Below are 14386 nucleotides of genomic sequence, written 5' to 3'. Positions count from 1 at the left end.
TTCATCTGTACCGTCACCTCCAGGATAATCCTCCAAGCATCCCACGACGCATTCCACACGCTCACCTCCGCCACATCCCCATGAGACGCTCCTCAACGCTGCACCTCAAGACCCTTTTCGTCACAGAGACCGGATTCACCGCTTCTGGTTCCACCATCACCACCGCCAAATATTAACCCTATCCTGCATTCAACCTCACCTCTACTCCGACAACTCTTTCCACATACAAGTCCTTCAGATCATGTAATTCGCATCCCCTGGTCGATGGTCCTCCCAAGCCTACCACGATTACATCAGAAACAAATCCCAAAGGTCTGTAACGCCCATCTCCACCTGGGATGACCGAAACGTGTTGCATCATCTTCAGCCTGTTCGCCCCGGAAGGGGGTCCCCTCTCTTACGATCCTTCCTGAGGTTTCTTCCTCTTTCCTTCACTCAGCGTAGTGGGAGGGATCATGCGACACGTTGCCCGAGCTTCAAGGCCTTCGGTCTCCACCTCCCGGCCATTCATCACATCTTCTAGCTAGCTCTTTTGGGGGCAGTGACGGAGCAGAGATGACCGACCTCTCCCTGAGTAGAGCAACGATGGCTGTCAGCTCCCGAGACTACGCCCCCACCCTGAGTCTCGCCCTACCTTAGGTTCCTCATCCCGTTCCACATTCATCTCATTACGTTTCAATAAATTGTTAAAGAGGTGTGGTCTCTTACTAGTGAGCCAGTGTAGTACCTGATACTACAGTTATAATCAGGCAGCGACCTACTCGGGAATGATGCAAGTCACCCGCGGTTACCCGGTTATGCAATACTCTCCATATATGGGCATATATGGAGCATGCCCATATAAGGGCATATCGGTCGGATCTGCACAACCGGATCTATATCCTATCCTATGAGCATGCATATCAGTCGGATCGGCAATTCTGGACTACCGCCTAGCTGACCGACTCCACACCAGGCACCACACTCCCTCGGGTCCTCTGCGAGTTTGAAGTTGATCCATGAAACGCAGTGTTGCCAAATGGGGAATGTTCAATTATCGTACCAGAGGCTTACAATTATCGTATTTGAAAGAAAACTATCGTACACAACCAAAAATGAAAAATTTTGTATTTATTGTAAGAAAAAAACTAATTTGAGACTCCTACATGAGAATAATCTCATACACTGTGTGGAAGCAGACAACTTCCTGCTGGACCTTACTCAAATAAAAGCCTGGAACCGGACTGGAAAGACGTGACCGGTGTTTTTAATAGATACACACGGGGACTACAAATTTCACGCCCACTTTTGAGACAGCGCCGCTACTCCCGGTCCGTTAGAACGATGAACTGCAGCTGCCAATGCAATCCCTATGAGAGGATATGAGAATTAGCCTACTTTTGAAATATTCCTACATTAACTGGAGACGATATTGATTTAAATAAAAATATGTTTCCAAATGTATGGAGTGTCTTTGTCAACATATCTTCTTGTTTTCTTAATAGTTGATGTGTTTCACATTTAATTTGCCACTTTAATGAGTTACCCATAATGCTAACACAGCAGAGGGTAAACGGCAGACAGGCATTTCAGTGACATCACTGTCTTTACGAGTGCCGAGCGCCGACCAGTGGCGTACCCACTGTAGAGGCAGGAGAGGCGGTCGCCTGCCCAACTAAGATCTCGCCTCCCTTAAAAAAAAATGTGTCATTGCGTGCTTAATGTCCTCAAAGTCACGCATCCAACAAGCTTTGAACTGAGCAGATTGGACCTTCTGTTCCAGAGATAATGACCCAAACCTATTGAAAACGGACACTTTCGCCAGTTTTCTGGGTATTGAAAACCTCAAGGGATGCGTCCGTGACGTATATACCATGCGACCACTTAAACTCTGGATCACCGATGCTAGCGGTTTTGACATACTGATGGAGTATATTATAGTATATTGTGGGTAGTATATCGAGATGAAAGATATGGGTAGCACTTTATATTAACTATACACTATAAAGCATTAGTTAAGCATTAGTAAATGCTTAATTCATCATGAACTCATCATTAGTAAAGCATTATTCATACATTACTAAGCATTAGTAAACACGGTTATAAATGTTGAAACTATACACTATTAAGTATTAGTTAAGCATTAGTACAAACACTTAATTCATCATTAATTCATCATTTGTATAGCATTATTCATACATTACTAAGCATTAGTAAACACAGTTATAAACCTTTCAACTATACATGATTTTCAATTAGTTAAGCATTACTAAGTACTTAATTCATAATGAATTCATCATTTATATAGCAATTAAGTACTTAATTCATCATGAATTTATCATTTATATAGCATTAATAATACATTAATAAGCGTTTGTAAACACAGTCATAAGCGTTTTATTGCCCATTGATAACCTAATCTTTAATGTGCTTAATGATTGTATTCTCACACTTTGTAAATGATAGATTCAACATTTATAAATAGGTATTATATCAATTTGCAAACCAGTTATTTATGAGTTGTTAATGGTTCATACAATCATTTAGAAAGTCTAAGTAAACACCATATACAAACCACTTGGATGTATATTTATGCGGACATTTGTACATGGTTAGTGAGTGTATTAATAAATGTCTTATAAACACTTATTCATACTCAATGAATGATTTATTAAAGGTAGTTGCTACTTGTTAGTTAAGTATTTTGCGTGAGCCCATCTAAAGTGAGGACTATCTATGCCTTATAAAGCATTTATAAATGAGATAGCGTGAGCCCATCTAAAGTGAGGACTATCTATGCCTTATAAAGCATTTATAAATGAGATAGAAGCAGTGATATAGAAAGTGCCAATATTTATTGCAACAATTGAGACAGAACATGGCCCGTGCAGTGTAAAATTAAATTAACATTCTTGTGCTGTATGAAAATAAACAAACAATATGCAATGCTATAAACATGTACACATGGCTGATAAATTAAGTAAACATTTTACTTCATGAAAATAAACAATAAACAATCTGCTATGCTATAAACATGTAAACATGGCTGATAAATTAAATAAACATTGTACTTTATGAAAATAAACTATAAACAATCTGCTATGCTACAAACATGTAAACATGGCTGATAAATTAAATAAACATTGTACTTTATGAAAATAAACGATAAACAATCTGCTATGCTACAAACATGTAAACATGGCTGATAAATTAAATAAACATTTGACTAACTTTATGAAAATAAACAATAAAAAAATCTGCTATACTATGAACATGTAAACATGGCTGAAAAATGTAATTAACATTCTTGTACTGTATGAAAAGAAAAACATTCTGTGTTCTGCCTTCACTATGCATATAGCCACCCTTGCAGAGCTAGGCAGACAGTTCAGGAAGTAAAAAAATAAAAAATCAGTTTGGAGGCAAAGTCTTGTTTTGGGTTTCTTCTTTAAATTATCTTCTTTGGTTTTTCTTATTTGTAGAACAGCAATGACATGGAAAACACAGTGAATGGATTTGTTAAAATGTGTACTGAATAATGTTTTCCACAGTAAATATTTTAACTTTTTAACAATGCTTTTAAAGAAATGAATTAACTTGCAAACATGAATTAAGCAGCTAAACATTCACACAGTTGCAATGATATGAAATTAACATGTACATAAACACATCCCTGATTTTGCTGGAAATAATAATATGCAAATCTCTCCCAATATGCACAAATAAATCACTTGAGTGAAAATAAAAACACAACATTGCTCCCTATAATGGCATTACAGCATTAGCTCAGAGCAGAATAGCCTATAAGCTAACATGATACACAGCAGCCTGCAGCCTAATGGCTGACAGGCTAACAGGCTAACAGGCTAGGCCATATGACTGGTACTGATTAGCAACAAACATGACGTTTTTACCACAGACAGAATACACAGTTGGGCTGTGAAAAAGGTTCTAGCAATCATGTTTCATCATTACTGAGACAATACATCACAAGGCCAGTACTTACAGACACAGCTGCACATAGCTTTGCTCTATGCTAAACAGGAAGTGAATGCACACTGCAGGTGTTGCCAGATTTTGCCAAAAAAACAAGCGGCCAGGTCTTTGAAAACAAGCCCAAAAAAGCAAGCAACTTGGCTCAGTTTTACCACTTTACATCGGCAATTTGAAAATAGCAGATCAACAAGCTCACAATGTGTCACATCAAGACACGTTGTGAGCTTGTAGATCTGTTATTTTCAAAAAAATATTAGGAAAAAAATATTTAAAAAAATATTTTTCCTTTCCATGAACATTTTTGGGAACCACTGGTTTAAAAAAAACATTAGAAAGTAAGCCCAATGAAGCAACTACACTTTTTAAAAAAAGCCCCAAATCGTTTATTATAAGCAGACATGGCAACACTGGTAAACAGGAAACTCATTGATATCCCCTACCTGGCCACGCCCACAGTGGGCAGGTAGGTGGACAATGTTATACAATGTAATAAACAATTTGGGGCTTTTTTTTAAGTGTAGTTGCTTAATTGGGCTTGCTTTCTAATGTTTTTTTTTAAACCAGTGGTTCCCACATTTTTTTTCATGAAAATATTTTACTTTTTTTCCCAATATGTTTTTGAAAATAACAGATCTACAAGCTCACAACGTGTCATGATGTGACACATTGTGAGCTTGTTGATCTGCTATTTTCAAATGGCCGATAGCTGGTAAAACTGAGCCTAGTTGCTTGCTTCTTTTGGGCTTGTTTTCAAAGACCTGGCCGCTTGTTTTTTTTTTGCAAAATCTGGCAACACCTGCAGTGTGCATTCACTTCCTGTTTAGCATAGAGCAAAGCTATGTGCAGCTGTGTCTGTAAGTAATGAGGCGCAGTTTACGGAGCTAGTTCAGGCCAGGCAACTTAAGGGATTGGGGCAACCGATCAGGTGACTAGTCACATGCACTTTCCTCCTGATCGGGTGGTTATAGGTAATGCGTTGTTACCTGCTCACTCTGGCTGCCCTGTCTTGCTGAGCTGACGTGTGTCGCTACTGCTGCTGCTGCTGCTGTTTGCTGAGATCCTGCTACCGCGTTCGCTGCTTACCTGCTGCCGCCCATGAAGTCATCCCACCCGCCTCCCCGGCATCCACCTGTAGGCTCTGTTTCTAGATCCCTTTGGGGGTTTAATTCATTCCCTGTAAATGCTAATTGGCATGTAACATTCATTAAAATGTTATCCTTACAGGGAATGAATGGATTCAGAGGCCTGACGCCAAACTATGCTTCCTCTTGTTTTCTATACCATGCTCAAGCTTGCAAATATATATTGCTAATAAATATATATTCTAATCCAATCTAAGAGTTGTCTGACTGAACTGGCCTTGTGATGTATTGTCTCAGTAATGATGAAACATGATTGCTAGAACCTTTTTCACAGCCCAACTGTGTATTCTGTCTGTGGTAAAAACGTCATGTTTGTTGCTAATCAGTACCAGTCATATGGCCTAGCCTGTTAGCCTGTCAGCCATTAGGCTGCAGGCTGCTGTGTATCATGTTAGCTTATCAAATGTACATATTTTTTGTTTTGATTGTATTGCTGTATTGTTGTATTGTGCTTTCTGCTTTGGCAATGTAAACGTATGTTTTCTCATGCCAATAAAGCCCTTTGAATTGAATTGAATTGAATTGTTAGCTTATAGGCTATTCTGCTCTGAGCTAATGCTGTAATGCCATTATAGGGAGCAATGTTGTGTTTTTATTTTCACTGAAGTGATTTATTTGTGCATATTGGGAGAGATTTGCATATTATTATTTCCAGCTAAATCAGGGATGTGTTTATGTACATGTTAATTTCATATCATTGCAACTGTGTGAATGTTTAGCTGCTTAATTCATGTTTGCAAGTTAATTCATTTCTTTAAAAGTTAAAAAGTTAAAATATTTACTGTGGAAAACACTATTTAACAAATCCATTATATGTGTATTTCATGTCATTGCTGTTCTACAAATAAGAAAAAACAAAGAAGATAATTTAAAGAAGAACCCCAACCTTTTTTGTTTGTTTTTACCTTCTGATGCTAACTGTCTGCCTAGCTCTGCAAGGGTGGCTATACCCATAGTGAAGGCAGAACCCAGATTTATTTTTTCATACATACAGTACAAGAATGTTTATTACATTTTTCAGCCATGTTTTCATGTTTATAGCATAGCAGATTCTGTATGGTTTATTTTCATAAAGTACAATAATGTTTACTTAATTTATCAGCCATGTTTACATGTTTATAGCATAGCAGATTGTTTATTGTTTAATTTTCATAAAGTACAATGTTTATTTAATTTATCAGCCATGTTTACATGTTTATAGCATAGCAGATTGTTTGTTTATTTTCATGAGGTAAAATGTTTATTTAATTTATCAGCCATGTGTACATGTTTATAGCATTGCATATTGTTTGTTTATTTTCATACAGCACAAGAATGTTAATTTTATTTTTACACTGCACGGGCCATGTTCTGTCTCAATTGTTGCAATAAATATTGGCACTTTCTATATCACTGCTTCTATCTCATTTATAAATGCTTTATAAGGCATAGATAGTCCTCACTTTAGATGGGCTCACGCTATCTCATTTATAAATGCTTTATAAGGCATAGATAGTCCTCACTTTAGATGGGCTCACGCAAAATACTTAACTAACAAGTAGTAACTACCTTAATAAATCATTCATTGAGTATGAATAAGTGTTTATAAGACATTTATTAACACACTCACTAACCATGTACAAATGTCCGCATAAATATACAACCAAGTGGTTTGTATATGGTGTTTACTTAGACTTTCTAAATGATCGTATGAACCATTAACAACTCATAAATAACTGGTTTGTAAATTGATATAATACCTATTTATAAATGTTGAATATCATTTACAAAGTATGAGAATACAATCATTAAGCACATTAAAGATTAGGTTATCAATAGGCAATAAAACGCTTATAACTGTGTTTACAAACGCTTATTAATGTATTATTAATGCTATATAAATGATGAATTCATGATGAATAAAGTACTTACTTGCTATGTAAATGATGAATTCATGATGACATAAATACTTAATATTGCTTAACTAATTGTAAATCGTGTTTAGTTGAAAGGTTTATAACTGTGTTTACTAATGCTTAGTAATGTATGAATAATGCTATACAAATGATGAATTAATGATGGATTAAGTGTTTTACTAGTGCCTAACTAATACTTAATAGTGTATAGTTGCAACATTTATAACTATGTTTACTAATGCTTAGTAATGTATGAATAATGCTTTACTAATGATGAGTTCATGAGGAATTAAGCATTTACTAATGCTTAACTAATGCTTTATAGTGTATAGTTATTATAAAGTGCTACCAAGATATGGGACATTAAAAAGGACAAATTAAACAAATGGGACAGATTATTAGAACACAAAAAAAATCGCTACAGCCTCAGTAGTTAACCAGTGAAATGACGGTATTTTACAATGCCTCTCATAGAGATTGCATTGAGAGCTGCAGTTCATCGTTCTAACGGACCCCGAGTGTCAAAAGTGGGCGTGGATTTGTAGGCTTTCCGCTTCCGGCCGTGTGTATCTATGCCTCCAAGTACAGAGGTACAGAGGGTCAGAATCACTGACTTATTTTGAAAAGCAAAACCGGATCTCGAATCAGCAACCATGGAATCTAGTAAATTCACACACCTTTTTGTGATGTGGTGAAATTATTGTACATTTGGGATTTTTTTTGCATTATTGATCGTACATCGTACAGAGGGTAAAATGATCGTACAAATACGATAATTATCGTACATCTAGCAACACTGATCTCGAAATACTGTACGTGAAGTACAGATATACACGCATGCAGTGATTACATGCAGGATATTACTATTATTTTGAGTATAGAAGTAGTATTGTCTATTGTGTTTGTGTCTGACTCCTTATTGTGTATGTCACTCTGGATGCAATCTGCATCAACAGAACAAAATATGTCTGTCAATTTAACAACAGATGAATTTAACTGAGTATAACTCTCAGGTTAACAGTCAGGATTTCACTCTTATCTTATCTAGAGCGACTTACAAGAGATCAGAGTAAGCAGAGTAAGCACAAACTCACAACATAGTGCCTCGAGGAAACTAGGATACTAAGCCAAAATCAAACATAATTTTTTCACAAGCTTGTAGATCAGATAATTTCTAAAATGTTTGAATAGGACTTAAAGGACACTTCACCCATTTTCCTTTTCAACCTATCTTCATATAATTGTTCCTCCTCACTAGACTATTGCTACGACGACACCATTTCTGTCAACTCACTCTGTGTCTCAGAGGAGGACTGTGGACAGTTCTAAAACCTGCCTACCAGTGACATCAGCAGGCAGGTTCGTAATTTCAAACGAGAGAGATTTCAAAAATATGTTTTCATAATTTATGAATTCAAGAACAATGGCTTCCATTTCAGCATGATAAATGTCCAGTAAGAGAAAGGCTGTAGTTTCTATTAGCTTTGAATTGTCATCCATCGATGACATCGATGTCATTGGTAGGCAGGTTTCTGAACTGTCCATAGCCCACCAATGAGACACAGAGTGTGTATATGGAAATTAAGCCATCTTATTAAGAGCATTACTGATGAAGATACGGTTGAAAATGGGTGAAATGCTCCTTTAAGTGGCTAAATAAAAGAAAGATTAGAATTTATTTAGCTTTTTGCCAAAATACCGGTCAAAACTATCAGTGGGGCTATGACTCTCTGGAAAACCGGGATTGGCATCGAATCCAAAAATGTGCTATCGCCGGGGTTCTAACTTCAACACAAGACAGCAGTAGCAAGCAGGTGTCAGATGGATGGAGCAGTGTGGAAAAGGCACAGATGAAGTTGGTGACCAAGTGGAATGACGCAGATTAAAGACAGACAGATACACACACACATAGACAGGAAGGTAGGCAGACAGACAGACAGACAGACAGACAGACAGACAGACAGACAGATCAGCTGTCAGACAGCACATAAGCTGTCCAGAAAAAAAAAGGCAGACAGACATACATAGTTGCATACATACAGAAAGATAGACAGGATCATATTTGGCATAACAGACTGAAGTTATGTACGTTATGTAAGCAAGAGTATTGCGGCTTCAAAAAACTCTTCCAAAGCAGCAGACTTGTGTAGAGGTTTATCAAAGAAAGCTGTGTGCGGATGATTTTTGTTGTGTACGGTTTCTTACATGCTCAGCACTTTCTATAGTTTCTTGTTAAGACCTGTAGTTTTTGCAATAAACAAGTAATAGTTTATGTTGAAAGCGACTCAAACACAATGAAACTTGTGGGAATCAGCATGAGGCTCTTAACCAGATTAACACTGATGTCCCTGTTTTTGGCAAATTTTCGGATAAGTATTTCTGAAATGTAATTGTGAGCTTGTCAATCGGCTATTTTCAGTGAAGACAGTGTAGAGCGAAAACAGAAAAGTCACTAGTATAGAGCCCTGATGGACTCCGGTCAACCAAGTAGGCTACAGGGTTTAAGTGGTTAAGACAGTGCTTTTGAATGAGCAGCAAAATGACAGGATGTAATTAGGTTGTGCGCGGGGCTGTATTAACGATGGATGAATGGCTTATTGATTGGGATCCCTCCGCAGTTATAATCTTGTGTAAACTTCATGCTCACATGTAAAATGGGATTACAGTAACGTCAATGATTCAATCATATGCACACACACTTACTACCCACCTCCACTACTCCTACACACAGACACACAGACACACACACACACACACCGGTGTGTGCGTGCACAAATGCGTTCACGAATGCGCATACACATGCACATATCCTCTAACCTGCTAAGGTTCTTGACTCAATCACTTATCTAGTCCAGGTTAATCACTCTCCTCTGTTTCACAATAAAAAAAGAAGACTTTTTTTTAATGTTTTGAAGATTATAATAAGGATATTATTCCAATAAATCACCATGGGAGAAACTGGTGGTGAAAGAAAGGAGTCATTTGAGAGACTTTCCCCATTGAAGTACGATCCCATTTGATTAACAGACCCCTTTTTCTCTTTAGTATAAAATGCCAGACAGAGATGTCAAGGAGGAGGATAGGAAAAAGCGAGATTGGGAATGAAGGAGGAGAGAGAGGAGATGGATCGGGGGGCCGTTGTGAGTCAAGGCTGACTCATAGTGGATTGCAGGGTGGAGGTTTCACCGCTGCCTTGTGTTTGGTTGTTTTGGGTTGTGTGTTTCCCTCTTGCTGGCCCCAGAGAGGCCCACCACACACACGCACGCACGCACACACATAGACACGCGCGCACACCGCACACACACACACACACACACACACACACACACACACACACACACACACACACACACACACACACACACACACACACACACACACACACACACACACACACACACGTATGTACACAAATGCACAAATATACATACACAACACACAACTGAAAGACATGCACATATGCACAGACACAACCGCGCATGCATGCACAATGCACATGCACTGGCATACTAATACACATGGTCACACATACTGTACACACACACACACACGCACACGCACACGCACACGCACACGCACACGCACACGCACACACTCATACACTCACACACATTCACACTTTTACACTCACATGCATTTGCATTCATACACGCATGTACGCGTGTATACATGCAATATAATCGACATACCCTTGCTTAGACACACATTCACCCACACGCACACAAAGACGTACACAGGCACACACACAGACAGGCTTCTGGGACCCCTCCTGAGGCAGGTGCCGAGAAACGGGCTGAAAAAATGCATCCATTGGCTAGGCACTGAATTATTCAACCTGTGATTAATTATAATTTGGCCTCACAATGGCAGCGGCCCGGGGAATTCCTCTGTTGGTCTGACTGCAACTTATTGTGTTTTTCCTTCCCACACAGGCTGATGTTGGGCGAACTGCAGCAAAGACGCATTGGGATAATGTGTACCTGCATGTGACATGTAGATCCTCGATGCTAAAAGCGTTACGTAACATGCAGATCTTGTGTGTATCACAGGACAGCTGGGAGTCTCCTGTCCCTGTAGACAGGGGACAGAGTAGAGGAAACTTCACACAGTATATCATGGTACAGAATGCTGGAAACATACTTACAACACACAACCACTTATTGCCAGTATGTAGGACATGGACAGGAATTGGTTTTGGTCATAGGATTGCCCACTGGCGTGCCCAGAGTTGATGGTTGGTTTAATGGTTCCTAAGACTCCAGAAGAGTTTGTGCTGTACCTTGGAAAATCTGGTGTTAAGTTAAGAGTGCCTTACGGGTCTAAGCACACCAACACACTGTTGATGTGTTCAGAACTTGCTCCTATCAAGCAGCATTGTAAGGAGTGCAATGGCCATACGTGCAGACTCAGAGAGAGAAGAGAGAGAGACAGACAGACAGACAGACAGATAGACATACAGACAGACAGAGGGAGACAGACAGATAGAGAGACAGACAAGAGACTAAGATAGAGAGACAGACACTCTGTATGTGGTTTCATCATAGACATCCTATGTAATGATATAATTACGGGTTTCTCCCATAAATTCCTCTCTCAGCAAAGATACATGCAGCAAGTTATTTAAGATGTTGCATGCTTCTTCAAGGTGTGGCTACTATTATATGAGCTAACGGTTGAGAATTGTCCACGTAAAAAATCTGCCATGGTAATAATGGCCAAGTCTAAACTAAATATTGGCCACACAGCGGTCTATGTGGTTATGATGTTGGTTTCACATTTCACATTTATCTCAAGAAATAATATTCTAGTGGTTTTTGTCTGGTAGTTTCTATTATACATTTTTTCTCTGTCTTGTTAGAGTTTGTCTTTTTTACAGATTAAAGTAGCTTGACCACTAAGCAGAAATATATTTTAAACGATGGAAGATATTAAACCTATGCAGGTTTCAGGGCTCAGTCTCACCATGCTACAAACTTGTCTCACCTCGAGGATTTCATAGTTATTCACAGAGGTCATTATGCTGAGCATAGTAGAGCCATATAGTAGATAAAGCCAGGGCTATAAGAATCTCTGGACAAATAGCCTGTCCTCAGGTAACTATGGTATTGTGAATGGAATAGTTGATGAACCAACGTTCATTATCCTGACAACATATCTTGGCCCATTATGTGATCTCATCAAGACAGCAGCATTGTGTTTTGAATCCTCCGCGGTGCATCTGGCTTGGCTTGGCTGGGCTACCCAACGAACACAATTGGCAAGTGTGAGGGTGGGAAACCAGTTCACTACCGACTTCTACAGGTTGGTCAGGGCGCCTGAATATCGTGTACCTCGTTTCGTCTTTACAGTCGGGCAAATTTGGCCTTATATAGATTAAAATAATCGCCTATAGCCTATAAATAGCTTGCTGCTTAGCAGAAATGGAAATTCAAAAATAAAACGTAAAGACATTTTAATATATATTTTCATGAACAGAAATGACGAAATGAGAAAATATGACAGCTTCCTTTCTCGGGATAGTAGTCGTAGTTCCTGGCACTATATAGCATTCGGAGGTTGTGGAATAGTTGTCTGGCTACGTGAGACCATGTCCTCCCAGTGAAAATCCTTACTGTCAGTCAGGTGAAAAGAAGTGGACTGGCAACATCTCGTGTATCGGAGCAGTGTTCTAGTTTTTTTCGGAGGGTATACGATAATTATTCCCTGTGCACGACATGCGCGATACGCTAGCGAGTTTTCAATGGATGAAATGGTTATTAGACTGTATACGTTTTTTCCCCCCCAAAATCTGCACTGTATACGGCATATACAGCGTAACACGGTAGAACACACCACTGTATCGGAAGCAAGGGCCAAGGAATCGGCGCTGGAATTGAAGCTAATTTCCTGGTTCTCTTAAATCATCCAGTTCCTATTAATGGCCAGTAGATGCCGCTATTTCAGTGCTGGCTGCAGAACAATATATTCTCAATAGAAGTGAACGAGGTTTTGGCCGGACTTTACACTTGATTTTATGAAAACATTTTAGTAAACATTTTCATAAAAACTTTATGTTTTCAATCTCTAGTTTAAAGCCTTTTTAAAACATCATGATATGCGTTTAGTAAATTATGGTCGCATACATTTTTAAATGAATGATAAAGTAGGGTACGTTTCTAGGGCTTCTATTGGTTCTACCCGCCCTCGCTGCGGTTGCAGCCAATAGCAGTCGTTTCCGGTTTCATTTCGGGACCGGAAGTTCAAAGATACGGTCTATGATCGGAGGAGATGTGCTCACCTACACCCTCCCTAACGAACCAACCAGTAGGGGTCAGTATTGATGAATTGACAGAATTACTAAATTGGCAAAAATGGGGATAAAAGGATAAATAAATAAATAAATACAGCTGTGTTGTCCGAGACATGAAATTTACAATTCAAGTGCTGCTCTCAAAACAGCAGGGAGAGCGCTATGTGCTCCAGTGTTAGTTTGAGTTGGCATGGAAGACTGGTTTTCAAATCTTGTTTGTGATACAGAGGAAACACCCTCGATTAGCTCATCACCATCCAATCTAAAATCTAACAATTTCTTCTGAAATCTAAGCGATAAAATATCAGTGTTCACTGTTCACTCCTCTCCTGAGTGTGGTTCAGTAACTTAGAGTAGACAGTCAGTCTACTAGTAGTCAGTCAGATGTGTTTGTGTAAATTACTTGGTTTGAAATTTCCATACAAATCATATAACGTGGGATTTGCACTTATTAGTGAGTATGTAAACATTACTTAATACACAGTTGGACTGTTGGAGACAAAAATATGGTATCTTATCAGCACATTGCACCTATTGCGAGGAACTAAAAACAAGGCCCCAAAGTATAGAGCCGTATGAAGCCTTTTGCTTTTCTAGTCTCTCGCTCTCTCTCTCTCTTCATGTTTCTGAGGTCAGTAAACAAGAAGTGTGCGTTTCCCTTTAAGAAGCCCCCACCGTTGCGCAGCGGAGGGAGGGAGAAAGGATTTCTAGAACAGCGGCTGAGGAGGAAAAAAAAAAGAAAAAAATCCAACAGCGGACGGTTTCAAGTCCCCCCAATAGAAACTGTGCCTGATTTGTGGCCAATGTTGGAGATGTAAAAAAAAAAAAAAAAAAAAAGAGAGAAGAGAAAAAAAAAGGAAAAAAAAAAGGAGGAGGGTGGGGGTGGGTTGGGGGGGAGGGGGGGTGAGGAAAAACACTAAAGGGGTAGCTATGGAGATGGAACGTTTTCCTGGCTGCTTTCTCTGACAGGTGTTGAGTGGGGTAAAAGTCTTAAAACAGAATCCAGCATGTACGCCAAAGGTAAAGGAGCTGTCGTCCCTTCCGATAGCCAAGCGAGAGAAAAGTAAGTGAATTATTATGCACTA

General features: G+C 39.0%; 1 protein-coding gene across 1 annotated transcript in view; it reads left to right on the top strand.

The window, feature by feature from the left end:
- Positions 1 to 14228: 14228 nt before the first annotated feature.
- Positions 14229 to 14386, top strand: part of LOC308087006 (single-stranded DNA-binding protein 3-like) — a gene marked incomplete at its 3' end in the record, with an annotated part of 38546 nt that continues 38388 nt past the window's right edge. Inside the window, exon 1 of the mRNA XM_080430646.1 lies at positions 14229 to 14364. Within this exon, the coding sequence (XP_080286772.1) occupies positions 14309 to 14364 (56 nt within the window). The 5' untranslated portion in view covers positions 14229 to 14308. The remainder of the gene's footprint in view (positions 14365 to 14386) is intronic.

This window comes from Gymnoscopelus braueri (genome assembly GCF_963280865.1).
Source record: "Gymnoscopelus braueri genome assembly, chromosome: 6".
Lineage (NCBI taxonomy): Eukaryota > Metazoa > Chordata > Actinopteri > Myctophiformes > Myctophidae > Gymnoscopelus > Gymnoscopelus braueri.
This window is presented reverse-complemented; position numbering and strand designations above follow the sequence as displayed.